Below are 16,167 nucleotides of genomic sequence, written 5' to 3'. Positions count from 1 at the left end.
TAAGACTTATAATAAAAGTAATTAATTTGAAAGAGACAATAAAGTACATCAGCAGAGTAAAGAGTAAACAGCCTTCCTTTGTTGTTCTGTGTTGTTTTCTGGAAATTGATGACATGGCAAAAGTCACAGATAATTATTTCATATCTCTGAGGCAGAGGATGTTGCCAGACATTATGGTGAGATTATCAGCCCTGTAGCTTTGATACAGTATCAGCCTGCATCATTAATTGGCTCCTTGTGCTGTTGCAGACATGATCATTCTCTGCCTCTCGGGCTGCTGAGGCATCAAAACAGGTGGAACATAAATGGCACAGCATGTGCACCTCAGAGTCGTGACGCACCCTGGTATTTCTAAAAGCTGTCATCCATTTTGTGGGCAATGATGACGATAGTGGCAAAAGAGGGGTGGGGGTGGGATCTCTTGGTTGAAAGGGCCATCAAGTGGCGGGAAGTTGAACTGCAGCTTCAGACGGTTGCTGAGCCATAGAGGCTCTCTTGTAATGAAGCAGGTAGAGCAGTGAAACACTGCTTTCCCTTTGAACTGAAATGGTCATGCTTGAGCAGGCCCTTTGAAGCAGGCTCAAGGTGCTATTTTCTACTAAATGATACTGTAAGAACCAAGATCCGCGTTCAATAGAAAAAGAACCCATTTTAATAGGAAATATTGTATTACGTTTCACCTGAATAGACTTTTGACCGATGTCATGTTCTAAATAAAGTTAAATCATACCTGACTGACCTCACAGATTGAAAGCTACCATAGTGTCTGTAAGTGACACCACAGTCTTCTTGTTTCACTGGGATATCCTTTACAGGCTCCTCAGTTGCTCCGCTGTCCGATTCGCTGTAATGCCACACTGCATTCCTGAGAAACTGAAGAACTCTTGGGTTCTGCAGGTGCCAGTGAGCAGTGTTTGTGCTCACATCAGGCCTGCTGCTAGAGGTCGCACAGAGGCCAAGGTCATTCAGAACTAAAGTCACCAGCATATTGGTAATTGGTTTCACATCAGCTCCCTTTTAATCACCCCAAGAATAAATGCAATAGGATGGTGAGTTTGGGGTAACAGTGCATGGATGTTACAGCTTTGTTGCTGCTGATCTACACGGTGTGGTTGACTTGCCTCATGTTATAGTGTTAATAGTAAACTAGTGGTTCTGAAATACTTTTACTTGACTGGAGTATTTGACTTTGATACTTTATGCTGCTGCTTGTGGTTTTTGAAGGACATATTGTGCGTTTAACTTCACTACCTTTATTTGATGGCAGATTAAGATTTTAAAAACTCTTAATGAGCATATACTATAATATATGATGCATTGTTATGCAACAAATACAAATAGCTTTGTTTATACAGAAACAACAGAAAAGATTCCCTCTGTTTTAGTGACAAAAGCTTTAAAGGAGTTGTCTGAGTTAAGCAAGTGTACGTAAATGCTACAGTTTCTCGTTTGACCATTTAAATATGTTTATTGACATTATGCTTATAGTAGTGTTTATGCTGTGTTCTTTTTATTATCTGAGAAGAAACCTACATATTCTTTTCCCTTCCAGACAAAAGAAGCCAAAAGCATTATCAATGATGGGATGCTTTCAAAATGTATGTTTATGTATTTCAAGTGCATCCAATTTGATTCAGTGAATCTAACTTAAATTGTTAAAGTTGTACTCGAGCGGTTTAGTGTGAGATTTTCATAAAGATTGCTAAACTTGTGAGAGACATTTTTCTTTGGTCAAGACTGAATCAACAGAGCTATACTAGCTTTAATTCTCATATGGATCCAGCTCTCGAGAACATATGTAGGATCCTACACTACACAGTCCAACAGTACTCATACACAATTCACAGTACTTCATTTCATATTTTATTGATGTAATATTGTATCCCTATATTCTAACTTGCACCATTTTATGACTTATGTTCCCATTTTGTTTATAACTTGTGGAAGTTACACACACACGTGCGCGCGCACACATTTTAATAAGCACTGTTGGAGGGAACCTGAGACCCCAGATTTTCATTGAAAATGACTGCTTCTGTAATCATTTTTGCATTTGATAATAAATAACTTGAAACACGAAACCCTTCTCATAATGCAACTCTGCAGTCTTCCAATAAACATTTAATTAACCCAGATGACATAATCAGGGTTATTTTTTTAAGCTTTGGAAAGCTCCTTCCAGAGCCACAGAGGAAATTTAACAACTCCTCTGAACTTCATGTGTGGCGTGCACCTTTTCAATATTTTATTAAATCTCATTAATTATGAAAAATGTATGCTCACAACTTCAGATATAGGTGCAATAAATGAGTAACTTGAAATGTATTTGTGATCATATTGCTAATGGTGTGTGGGATGTCTATTTAACTGACATACAGAAATTAATATATTATGAACATATTCATTTTATCTATTTGATGGACTTATCACAGACTTGTCTATGTAGGGCAGCTTTGCATTATGTCTTTATAGTTATAAAGTTATATATTTATTATTTATTATTGAGCAGTTATTTCAGTAACAGCCACGCGGTGGTAGCAAAGACGAAGACGTCATGACGCACATGGAGCGTTCTACTATAACGTATGTGTGTGCGTGCATGCGCGTGCGCTCGCGCCCGTGTGGGGTGAATGATGGGTGAACATTAGTGCTCTGCTCCTGTCAATTTTTTCCAAGTTTCACCGGCGAGAAAGGATAAAGCAAAAGGTAAGTGTGTGTGTCAGTGAACTTTTTAGAGACAAGAAATTATTTTTAAGGATAAAAAAAAAGTTAGAAAATGTGTCCTAGCTTCTCCGGTTTCTTGACCGTGACCTGTCAAAAGTACGGAGGAGGGGAAAGTTACCGTTAAGCGAGCCGGCGTGGTGACTGAGTTGATTCAGTTAGCTGTTACTAAGAACTAAGAACTACGGGGTGAGTGGGAGGGTCTGCCGCTATGCTACACCACTTTACTCCCTGAAGTTGTAGCAGTGAGGAGGTAATCATTACATGTGTGGATTACTGTCAGCACCCAGGTGACTGGACCGATGAGATGATACTAAAACACAGCAGGAGTCCTCTTGTGCTCGCCGTCACCTGCATGTACTTCTCAGGAGGTTTGCTGTGGTCCTACCAAGAAGAGGATGCCAGTAACGGGTAATTGCAGGACATTAAACTAAACACAAATGACTAAAGCGTGAGATGAAGCAAAAATGCTTACTTTAAAATGTTTTCTTTCACAGTGAAGAGTGCTCTGAAAATAACATTTCCACATCAAAGTACCCCTGCGTGAAGTCGACTGGAGAAGTTACAACGTGTTACAGGTACAAAAGAGTGATTCATGTTGTTGGAGGCTGTTCAAATTGAGTTATTGTCCGACTGAAAAGGATTTAATAGTGTGAAATTATAGTCTTGGGAAAGTGATTTCAAAACGTAGCTCTACATTCTGTAAAATTGGACTTGCCATGTATTATTCAGAGCAATAATGTTGCTTAAATGGTGCCCAATTGAAATGTTAGTGGATTGAAAACTGATTTATACTTTGTATAAGAGTGGGCACAGTTCTGCCTTATGAAGCACGAAAAGATAAGTGAAAATCATAAAATCATGTTGCCTGAGGCGGCTTATAGCTTTGAAACAATGAATTAACAGGCTATTAAACATCCTCAAGTGTACTCTTTTTCCATGCATGTGATTTAATTCTTATTCTCAGCAAATCTGCTTGTCAAATGTTTGAGTTGAAAAAAGTCTGCTTCCTTAAAAGCAGAGATTACAAAACTCCATGAACCTTTTTAAATTATTATATAATAATGAATTTAATGGAATGAAGGGATTTCTGGGGACACATTGGTGGATTTCCCTCTTAATCATCCTTTATGAACTTAAGGGATCATAGCAATCTAAATATCCACAAGCTTCCTGATTGGACTATTATGCTCTAGCTAACATTCGCTTTAATTATGACAGTTCACAGACACCATGGACACAGCGTCTCCTCGCAGCAAAACCCTTGTCAGAGGCTACGGATTAAGTTGTTAGAACCTAATCTGTCTTCATTGCAGGGGCCACCACACAGGCATAATGAAAAACTTCTAACGACTGACTACTTGAAGAGATAGTTTAGCCCAAAAATCAATTCTAATGTCAAGCTTTTCCCTTAAGTCCGATTCATTTTTTGTGTGCTATAGAATAGATATAGTTGACAGCTAATGATGTTTTGACTAATGACTGTTGTGATGGTTATAAACTAAAAGTTTAATTATTTTATGAAAGGAATTATGCACTACTCTTCCAACACGTTGTTTTCATGCACATTGTGATATGGGCTGTTGCTTTGGAAACAAATTCATGCAACCTATTTAGGGGAGCAATTTTTCGAACATTTTGTCAATCATCTTGATTCAAAGCAAATCTATTTTTGTATGTCCTTTTCTGGGAAAGCGTATTGAGAATTTAAGAAATGCCAGATTTTTAGATATCTTCTCTGAGAAGTCTTTCAAAATTGAGACTTTGTAAGGTTTCATCTCTGCATCACTTGACAAACTGCTGGCTGTGGTTCAAGCACACAGTGACATCCTGTTTGATCTTCAAATCTCAAACACATTCTTAACATAATTATGTTGGTTTATGGTTATTGGCTGCGGCCACAGTTGTTTCCCACAATGTTTATTTAAAGAAGAAAAAGTGTCTCAGCTAAGAGCCAAGATTATGTGCCCTGGGTGCATTTCAGTTCACCTGCACGGCGTGAGTTGATGACTACCTATCAGCCATGGAGGTTAGTGAAACGTTTTTATCGCAGAGCCAAAGATTCTGATTAATCTGAATTTGATAAGATGAATGTGTCAAATTGCAGTCTTATACTAGTGCAATTGTGCCTTGGCACGACTGAAATGTAGTTCAAAGGAAACCAAGCGTGATTTAAGTTGGCAAGACTTAGCTGCCAAAAAAAAATGGGCTTATGGCATTCATTAGGCTCTCTGGAGAGTATCAGTGTGTCTGAACATCTCTGAACATTTAGCTGCTGAAATAATCATACACTCATATATTTATATATGTGAATAAAGTTGTTGCTTTTACATAAACATGAGGGAAAGCCACAGGAAACACATTTTTCTGCAACTTTTTTTTAATCAGTTTTTTATTGGACAACAATCTGTTGACCAAAAATATGTTAGATGGGCATCAGTTTGCATACAACTAAAACTTACAGCACACATGAGAAGTTCCTAAATATAAGGGTCACGGTTATGGTTCTTTTTTAGGGGATGTTTAACTGGTCACTGAACAGTGTAATTAATGTGATTTTCACCCTGGATTTGTTTTTTGAAATTCTCACTCAATGTCATATTGTCCAGTATTATTGTAAGGCGAATACATTTTATTAAATATTTTAGTTTGGCAGTGTGCAATATATTGCAGCAGTTCAGTATGATTTCCAGTAAGCTCACATTGCACACTCAAAAATGTTACTAATCCAGAATACATCTGAGCATTTCTTGTATACACAAAATTTGCAGTTGGACTACTACATACACTTTTACATCATACGTAGTTTGAATAGTATGTTTCAATCAGAGCCATAGTCTGTAACTCAGTGAATTTGTTTTTGCGTTTTTGTTTTTGTATGTATATGAAACAAATAACATATCACATGTTCATTTCTGGTCCTGGTAGTTTTTGTCACACTGGTGCTGTTTCTAGTCTTCATTCTAAGCTAAGCTAGCATCTGCTCATTCTACCTTCATATTCAACAGACAAATGTGAGAGTCGCATCAATCTTCTCATCAAACTCTTAGCAGGAAGGCAAATCTTGTTTCTCAAAATGTGAAATATTTTAGAGGCATTGAAATTCAAGTCTTCTGTTAGTCTAGCAGCAGAGGAGAGAACCACATGAAGGAATTTTGAAACAGGCCCCCTTTGACCATGGCATTCCACTGTGTGCACAGTTTATACTCATCTTTGGAGCATTTATCATATTGTGAAACAGCATGAGAGGACCCAGAGAGCATATGTCACAAGTACCAAGGCCTCAGCTGACTCGGACCAAATCTGTCTCACTGTCAGTGCATGCACATTCTTCTCTCAGTTTCTTTCTGGGTAGTGTTATATGGACATTGTCGTATGTGGGTTGTATTATTTGTGTTCGAGGTTTAGTGTCTAAGGATTTTCAGGCTTCAAAATATTTGCATGTATTTATAGTTTTACAGGCTATAGAGTTAATTATGCTTGGCTCACAATAGGGTGTTAAAGGTTGTGCAGGCTTTTTGTTCCAGAAGTTGCACTTAATTCACGACTGCCTGTGATTGCAACATAAATGCTTTTCTATAATCCAAAGCAGGGTTTGATTTAAATGATAAGGTGTGTGCTGTTTGTTTCAGTTTGGCAACATCTTTAGTTGTAAGCGGTCACTGCTGTTGCATTTTTCCAGTTTACTCACTCAGATCAGTTTGTAAGTATTGACAGCAGTATGGCTAATCTTTGTTGGTTTTCTGTTTTAGGTATTTGGCTGCTGTAGTCATCGATGGTCATGCTAACCATTCTCTTCATTCTCATAGTGTATTTTTTTCCCAAATCACAGTTGCAGCTGCTGAAAATATAAACCCATCACTTTCTGTGTCCAGAGAATTTAGTGGCTTGTGTCACACAAAGTACGATTACTGACTTAGCTGGACAAATGCGCTGAGTGTAACCCAGAAGAGGTTTTTTATTTGAGCCCATGTTGCAGATTTGAGGGGCTTCCAGGTTTTACTCAGCAGTTATCCAGCTAACTTCATAATCCTGCTTTGTGAGATAGACCCCCTGGGGAAAATGTACCTGACAGATGCTTTTAGCAAACAGCAAATCTTTAAGCTGTCATAACACACTTAAAGCCGAATTACTTTATTAGTTGACAGGAGATAGTGACAGAATAGATATTTGTGAAAAGGTTATGCACTAAGGATTGATTCTTATATTGTTTTTATGCTGAAACACAGGGAATTTAGTGAAGTTTAATCAGTATGTTACCTTTCTTTCAGCTGCTGAGATTAAGTATCATATGACGTCTCTGAAAATCCAAGATGAGAGCCAGATCCAATGTGTTAACCATCATAGGATCAAGGCACATTAATAATCTTTGTTTATAACTTCTCTTAGGTGACAAGAGGGTACATGAAGCAGTGATTACATTGGCTTGATTTATTGTGTATACAACGTCAGCTTACCTAACCTGTAAAGGAAATGCTTCTCTAGAAAAGAAGCAGACCACAGTGAGACTGAGTCTTTCCACTCTACAGCTGCAACAGTTATACATAATTGATGTGTTGCATTTGTAATTGTTGCTTTGTTATTTTTCCAAATAATTCTGGTGGTACTAAGCATTTTGTTGCATTCTCTACCCCCCACCCTCCTCTGTTCCTGTCCTTTTCTTCTATGGAATTCAGGGGAAACTCAAGTTTAGGCAGTAAGGAAACTGAAGGTAACATTTCTTCAGCCTTCCAGTGAAAAGAGATAGTCATGATACTACTCACACACTTGGCTGATCCAAACCACAGTGTTTCTGTCCTGTAAATATCCTCATCAATTCATTTTGAAATTCACTGGAATATTTTCAGATGTATCCCTTTCTTCTTTCTCCATTTTTACTCCTATTACATATTGTGTTCCGGTGAATAAAATGAAGTTTGTCAGAATTAATCAGATTTCCACTGACTGCAAAATAAGTAATTGATTTATATTGTGATTCCCAGACAGTGATTCACAGCCCGTAGTTCTCAGTTCCAAAGTCAGTCTTAGTCTTCAACTTGGCTACAGAGCTTAAAAGTCTCTCTTTCTTTTCTCTCTTGTTCCCTTAGTTTTCAAATCTGGTTTTCACATCAAATTTAAATGTATTCTGCGCCTTGGAATAATCCTCTCAGCTGGACTTCTGTTCCTTCTCCAAATTCAAATAGCTTTCAACACGAGAAGTACACTTGGGGTTCTTTGTTGCCATATTGTCATCCCTCCAGTGATCGTAGCTCCATGAGGGATATAATTGTGGCACAGCTTAAGGATTTCAGCAGGCCCTAGTTGGTTATGTTATGTCCTTCTGTGCTACTACGTTTCTAATACAACTATAAATGTTCTGCACTGAAAAGCAGTATAAGTCGAGATTTATGGACAGCACACAAGAAGCATCTTTACGGATAATATCTTGATGGAAAAACATGCAACTCATGAAAGCCCCTATGTTATAATGTTACTTAATGAATGTCAACTGAGCAATGGGCATACATCCACATTTGTAACGTAGTTATTTAATAGGTTGGAGTCCTTTAATAGATGTCAAACTTAAATTTTCCGACATTTTTGAATGTTGGCTCATACTGAGTTTCTAGGTGAAATTACACATGAACTGATACAGTATAATTAGTTATTAAGCACAGCGATTATTCAAGATGAAAGAATGAAAACCCTCCGCTGGAAAACTGCTGATTGCACATGAGGGAGATGGAAAATATTAGGCCATTTTAAATGATTACTCTCAGTCCCAGGCATTCCCTATGGATGTGTTTTTTATTACTTGCAAACCCACTTATCAACCATCTTGTGTGCTACTGAATATGCGTCAGAGAACCAGTCAGTAGACTTGATAAGTTTACTTGTCATGTCTTGTCTTGGAGCAGCACAGTTCATGTCAAAGGATTTTGAAAGATAGCTCTAAAGTAAACCAATAATACACTTGCTGTAGATGTTGCTCTGTTGTAAACAGCCTGGTTTTTTCATCCTGAGGGTTTCCAAAAGCACAGAGGCAAAGTGCCAAAGCAGGCATAATTTTGATTTAATAAAACCACATCTGGAATTACTAACACAACACTTTTAGCTTCGGTTCAAACCACAAATTATTTTTTAGGAATGGCAATATTATACGCTATTGCAGTTTAACATTTGAAAATACAAAAATACATCATGACAAAGTAAATAAGTTCTCTGAGGAAGGACGATGGAATAAGTCCAAGCTGTTTCTCAACAGCCCTTTGAGTGAAACAGAGTTTACCGGAATTAACCTCAGTAGATGCAGATGAGATAACACCATTGAAAACCATGCCAATCAAAGATGCCTGAAATGATTAACAGTACCTGGCACTATTCCCCAGCTTTTTAATCTTTCTCTATACTAAGTAAAGAAAGAAAAGAAAATGTAAGAGTTAGTGGTATAATATACAGAGTTACATTACACAAACTACTCATTAAATTTATTAAAAGGCAATAAATTCTTGCTTTTACAAACTGCTGAATACACATGCTTAATAACCGACACAACCATAAGACTGCTCTGAACTCTGATGTATCCTGTAATTCATCATGAACCAGATCCCTGAAATGATACATAATGTCCTGTCAAAGAAAAGACATCAACATCTGTTTTCTATCAATACTCAGAAAGAGGATACAAGGCCTGTTAACTGAAGTAGACTGTTGTATTACTGAGGCTGCACTGTGGATTCAAGGAGTTGACATGAACATTTGGTGTCGCTCTTTAGTGACAGCTCCCGCACAGTTGAACATTAGGAGGGATGAAGGTGAAGAGCAGGAGGTCAGTTGTAGGAGTAGGCTAATGATCCTAGTCCGTCTGATTCAAAATACAATGAAAATATGAATTTATTCTTCATTGGTTGACTCAGACATGTTGGAGCTTTGTTTTGCGTCATCCGGTGGACTTCTGTCTGCAAATAAGCATTTGGTTGCTTATGTAGGCTACTTTTTAATCTGCCAGAGCAAATCAAACCAACACTAAAAGGAAAGTGTCTTTCCAGCATATAATTTTCTCTGTATATCAGAAAACAGTATAAAAGAATAGATGGATTATTACATGGCTTATGAATTCAGCGCAGTGCATTTACAAGCTGTATGAAATCCCTGAAGTTGGCGCACCTAAGGCCCCAGCTAACCACCAAGTTTAGTGTTTATGTGCTTAAAGCAGCTAGTAAGGTTTTCAAGTACTTTAAAACGTCTGCTTTACACAGGAAAGAACGTCACCTGTGTCGGGGGAAATTGTAACAACCAGGTTATTGTGTGCATTCCTTGATTTGTTGGTTATTTCGGCTCATTCATACCTTTGATTAATTATGTAGCCGTGTGCTCATGTTCATGTCCCACTTTAGTAAATGCCCTCCACAGGTGAGATTATTTGCACCTGCATGTGCAGTTCTGGGCCTTATAGACCTTATAGATGATTATCTAGAAATAACCTTGCTAATGCTTTCTGTGCTTACAATAATCCATAATTAGACATTTTAGTCTGTTTTCCCACCCAATCAAAATAAAATGCATGTTAATGCTTATAATTCATAGTACATATGCCGTTTTTGTGTGTTCCCCTTTAATGGTGTTGCACTTTGCACTACATTGTGAATAATATTGTTGTAGAAGTCGAGCCAATTGATCGTGAGTAATTTCTGCAGGTCCTGTCATTAATATATTAGTAGGCTGCTGGAAGTTTTCACAGTCGATGTTGAACAGTGTTGTGAGTGGGAGGTGGAGGAGGCAGGTTATTCCAAGTCTGATTTACATTCGTCATTCATCTTTGCTCCCGTAGGGGGTGATATTTTACAAAACATTTTAATATATCTTAATTATTTAATTTTAGATGAGATGTAAAAGAGCTGTTAAGACACAGTCTTGCCAACAATTCAACTAAAGTTGTGATATGCCCTATAAGGTAAAGGATGAATCCCCATCCTGCTCCTTAAAAGCACTGAAGAAGAAGCAGTGAAGTGTAAGTTATCACAGTGAGAGCAGGGAGGACATGTTAGTGTTAAAGAGCATTCCTTAGTGACGGATGGAGAGCTCAAGCAACAGCAGCAAACATCCTCTCTCTCCTCTCTTATTTCTTCGGTGCATTGCACTTCATAATTTAAAGTACTGTGTTAGTAATATATATACAGTAGGTGTAAATACTTTTGCTACTGAATTCAATATTTCATATTTATTGAAGCAAAATGTCAAACACTAGGATAACAAATACACCCGACATCCTTAAATTTCTCACTAACAAATAAAACATTTCCTTGCCTTCTTGTTTTTGGTTTCTTTATTTCCTTGCATTAATCTTTATTTGAATAATTAGAAACATGTCTTTTTCAGAAATTAATCAGACTTATAATCAGTATTTTGTTTCTTGCAAATGCATTTTGCCATCTGTTTTCATTTGAAATAAAAACCCTAATATGAAACATGCTTTCACTGGAAAGAGCATGACTTTAGAAGTTTTGACTTTATAATGTGTTCAAAAGCCTGAAGTTATTTTTATCAGAATAGTTTGACAACTGTTGTTTGGATGATTTTGACCTGTTGCCCAGTGTACACGTTACTCAGCACTACACAGTAGTTACCCAGTATGTGGAGGATAGGCTGTAAATGGAGATGGATGTTTTCCCGCTGTCAAAGCCTCCACATCTTCAAGGGCATTTACAGGGTGTTAAGTAGATCTACTGTAAATGGAAATGAGGACTAAATGTGAAAGGAAATGGCCATAAATCTATATATAACCATGGGAGAACCATCTAGCCTCTTTCCCTTATAGTTTAATTTCATATGGCATAGGTGCATATGCTTTAACATAGAAACAGATCTAAAATTGGCAGCTGTGTTTTTTTATGAGTGAATGAGTGTTGGTGTTTGTAAGTTTTAGTATTCTCTACACGATCTGACCTCAAATATCAGCTATAAATATTATTGTAGATCCTAAATTCTATGAATTACATTTATTTGGTGTCTGGTGATCTTTGATTCCTTGTGTGGTCTGTTTCACATTCAACTTCAAATTTTCAGATCCCAGCAATTTTTCCTTCTCTAATCCATGTATCAACAATTTTTGACATATATGTTGGTTTCTTAATATCCCACTGTTGTTTCTTTTGGCTGTTGCTCAGTCACTCGCCGTTTCTTCCATGGAGAACTCTAGTGTGGTCACGCTTTGGTCACGCTTTTGTCACACTGTGGTTTTACAATGGTTAAGAGATGTGGCGATATGTAAACCACAGGCTGTGGTTTTTCTGCTCTGTATATCCAAGACCATGCTCGAGTTGTCTTCAACATGGTATGAAATTTAAACTAAAAAAGGGAAATCGAAATAATGATATACCAGTACATATGTGCTTAAAAATCAGTATTAGGATGCCCACTACTGTGAAACAGGAACTACTTGACAAGTTAATCAACTAATTGAAAGCAATTGGGTGTGTGTTTTAACTTGATGTGATTTTTTTTTTCATAGCTTATTGTTATTCATTGTTGGGCTGTTCGAAGCCTTAATTTATTCTCCCATAAATGAAAAGAAATAACTGCTAATGTATCAGTCGTGAAGGACAGCAGCTAACCAAAGGAAATGACTGCCATACACCAGTCCAGTCATGTTAAATTGTAAACAGCTGCTGCATTCACTGTTAATAACACCTTTTGGAAAAGGGGCTTCATGTTTGTTGGCTTTTGGCTGCGCAGATGTTCCCCCCTCCATTTGCAATTTTACTTGTATGCTGCTGAATTTCAATATTTGTGAGTCAGTTATAATTTTAATTATATTCACCACTGCCACCACCTGTTAAGACCATGTTATACAGCAGTTATAGAGCCCTCTTGCCCTCTTCTCTCCATTTTAGAAGGTCATATATGTTTAATCATGTGCACATTAATAAGTGTTGTTTTAAATTATAATCTGAGTTGGCCAATGCTGGCTGATTTCTGTGTGCAATCCCTGGACAGAATATTACATTTCACTACATGCAAGTATTAAAATAACATTAAAACCACAAAGCCTCAAGTGGGCTAACATATGTCACATACCACACATCTCAGTTACCTTACACACTGTATGTCATGTGAACATATGAAACAAATGTAAGGAGTACTATAACACAGTAATTACCTCACATGTAGCCATAATAGTGTACAGCCACGACACAACTACACTGAAAATAATAACAAACTTCAAATCTTGCTTTGAAATTGAGTTGAAAGTTTGAGTGTTACAAATTGAAGCTATTTTTCAGAGTTGGTAAACAATTCTTTTGGTTTAGTGTACAGGACAAGGCTTATATCATATTCTACATTTTCATTTTTATGGCAATCCATCCAGTAGCTGTTGAAAGTGCTAGTGACACTAAAGGAAAAGTCAGGGGACCACCAACATCTGCAGGATTTAATCTGTGAAGACCACAAATGTTTGTACAAAATTGTACAACAGACCATATTGTTGTTTGAAAATTCGGTCTCAACCAAAGTGGTGGACTGCTAAAAACAGAGGACGTAGAAGCAGGAATCCAACACATATTTACTGGTCAAACACGTGTAGCAAAAACAGATTACGAAAGCTGTAAATAACAAAACTCAATGCATCCAGTCTCCTGAACACCAATAGACACCAGTCCCTTCTCATAGCCTTATAACACTTCATTTGATGCTCCCAAGTGTGATTACTGTTAAGCCTTTTCTGGTTCCTCAGTAAATGAACTGTATTGATTTCTCATGTACCGACTTAAAGCCCCATTGTTATGAGACTTGGATGGCTTGCAGGTGGATTGATTGAGAGCCTCTTTTTAAAGTCGTACTTTATATATTTCATCAGGAGGAGGTTGAGACAAGATATACTAATTCCAACCACTATAAGGTCTTAGCTGAGGAAAAAAAGAACATCTGTTTTTTACATCTAAATCTTTATGAATATTGTTGGAGTGGACCTTACATTTCTACATTGGGGTGAAAGATATTTCTTTTTAACTGCAAATAATATCTCATGTGCTACTGTTGATTTTAGTTCACCTTTCAGAGGGCCAGTTCTTCAGGGACCAGTTTTCTTAAAATCCGTTTTGCACCATGCATAGTACGGCTATTCATATTGCAGAGCTTATTGTTTAGCAGCTTTTTCCACTCTGTTAACGTAATGAGCTGTAAAATCTGTTAATAATAACAAATTAATTCAATTACTAATAATCCCTTCAAGATTCGTGTAACATTTCCCTGAAGTGGAGGTTGCACGCTTTCACAGTAACCTCAGTGTTTGAAGGGGATCGGTAATATCTGGCTTGTGTCCAGTAGAATGGTTTCAGTTAGAAACACATGGAAGGGCTGATGATGGTTTACTGTAACAGGCCACAGACAGCCGTGCTCTCTATAATTTCCTGAAGTGTCACTATCAGAGACATCACACACACCTCTGCACTTGTCCTCAGCTGTTTAAGTGAAAGTTTATATGAATGAAAAATTTAGTTTCTCAACTAAAACTGTGACATAAAAGCAGATAGATTTCTTTATGGATTACTTGACATTTTATAACATGTGGTCAGAGTCAAATCCGATTTGTTTGAGCCTGGAACACCACTGAGGAAACACAACAAAGACAGGCAGAGGCCTGGGCTGCCTCTGTTATAGCTGACTGGTAGCATTTTGGCTCCAGCTGTCCGCCAAAGCTGAGCGAAGCTGAAGTGCTTTGCTGCAGACAGTCTCATTGAAAAACTGCCGGTTTTGTTGGATTATGTTGCAGATGCCAACACAGCAGGAGTGCTGTACATGGCCAAAGTAGCTGCTAAAACAGATGGATTGCAGAGTTAATGTAGAGAGAGGTCCCTATTTCAAGTGACCCTTTTCAGCAACGCAGAAATAGCCATTGTTCAGTTGCCTTGTGTTATAAAAGTAATTTGTTTCCTTTATGGCTGCATATTGGTCAGGGAAACTTGTTTTCTGTTTCTAATTAGTGATGTTAATGTGCGCTCACAGTGGTAAACCTCACACCCAACTGGTACGTGCAGTCACTGCGAAGGTCTTTTGTCAGAACATTTCGGAAATGGACATACAGTTGTTTTGAAGGAAAAATTCTGCATTTTAGGAAGTATTAGGAAGTTTTATTGGCTTTTTTTGCCAAGACATAGCTGAGATTGATACCACTCTCACAGATATGATAATAGGATGCTGGAGCAGCTTGTTGTTTTTACACTTTGGTTTTTGTATGGATTAAACAAATGGAATGTATTTTGTTAGTTTTAGAGGAGCTGGTAGACAGATTCAGTTACCTTTGGACAGAGCCCAACAAGTTGTTTCCCTCTAAAGTCTTTAAGCTAAGCTAACTGGCTGCTGGCTGAAGCGCCATATTAAACGAGAGTCCAAACTTTCTAAAGGACAAATATGTATAATTTATCAAAATGTTAAACTATTCATAATAGGCGACAGACTTTAACTAGCAGCAACAGTTCCCTTCAACTTGTGATCACATTGTGTTGCTACATGCTCTGACAGCATATTTTCCTACTTTTTTTCATTCACCAGGCCTTCCCATTACCATTGTGTCACAAGAGAGAAAATGAAAACAAAAGGGCAAGAATTAAAAGCAGAGTTTTGAATTAGTGACATTAAATTGAGCGATGCGTTTGCACAATTTCCTAACCAGACTGCTTGTTTGTTTTAAATAAGGGGCCTTACCGAGGGGCATTGTACCAAAGCTGTGTGACTGTCACGGGCCGTGAACACTGAGTTCAAACAGTCATTAACCAATAGGTTATGTTAATGTACCATGTTAGTGATCAAATGGGAGGCCATTATTTCTCTGGGCAGAAATATATGCACTCACCCTGGTTACAGATAGAAACAGCATATATGCAGAGAGCAATTCATTTTAAATGGAAAAGAGGGGATTTTGTCCAAGAGTATATTTGGCATATAAGAGGTCAACTAAATTGTTTTTTTATTTGGTAGAAGAAGTGAAATGTTGTCTCCCAATCAGGCCTGTGTTTCTTTTTTTTACTATCATGTTGCTGTAACATTATTTTCCTTTCCAGTTCCTTTTTATTTAGTTTTTAGTACTACCCCTTTAGATGCCCCGGACTTTAACAGAGTTGGGTCATCCACTTAGTACAGAATTTGTGACTGGGTCATGGTGTGGTCGACCCTCTTTTAGTGTTTTGCACATTAGGATGACTAAAGTAATTTAAAATAGGTTTTTTAGTGAATTACCCACAGAGAAATGTTGCTCTATTAATCCTTGTAGCCTAATTAAGCTCACATTTGGGTTTTATGGATTCCAATGGGTTGAAGTCGCTGTGTGCCTGCTGGATGTGGATGTGGGCTGTTGTTTTCTAACATTAGCAAGTTATATAATGTGATAATATATCAGGTCTGTGTTTCTGGCAGTTTGTTTTAAAGCTCATCTGTCTCTTATTAGCTAGAAATGTATAAATAAAGCTT

At 37.5% G+C, this 16,167-nt stretch overlaps 1 protein-coding gene across 2 annotated transcripts in view; it reads left to right on the top strand.

Moving 5' to 3' along the window:
• Nucleotides 1-2,613: 2,613 nt before the first annotated feature.
• ccbe1 (collagen and calcium binding EGF domains 1) overlaps nt 2,614-16,167 on the top strand; it is a 31,804-nt gene continuing 18,250 nt past the window's right edge. For both annotated transcript variants that reach the window (XM_059357397.1, XM_059357396.1), the window contains exons 1-3: nt 2,614-2,706; nt 3,005-3,132; nt 3,219-3,299. In XM_059357397.1, coding sequence (XP_059213380.1) covers nt 3,029-3,132; nt 3,219-3,299 — 185 coding nt within the window. In that variant the 5' untranslated portion in view covers nt 2,614-2,706; nt 3,005-3,028. The remainder of the gene's footprint in view (nt 2,707-3,004; nt 3,133-3,218; nt 3,300-16,167) is intronic.

The sequence above is a fragment of the Centropristis striata genome, chromosome 19, assembly GCF_030273125.1.
Source record: "Centropristis striata isolate RG_2023a ecotype Rhode Island chromosome 19, C.striata_1.0, whole genome shotgun sequence".
Lineage (NCBI taxonomy): Eukaryota > Metazoa > Chordata > Actinopteri > Perciformes > Serranidae > Centropristis > Centropristis striata.
Note: the sequence above shows the minus strand (reverse complement) of the source record. Positions and strands in the feature narration are given on the sequence as shown.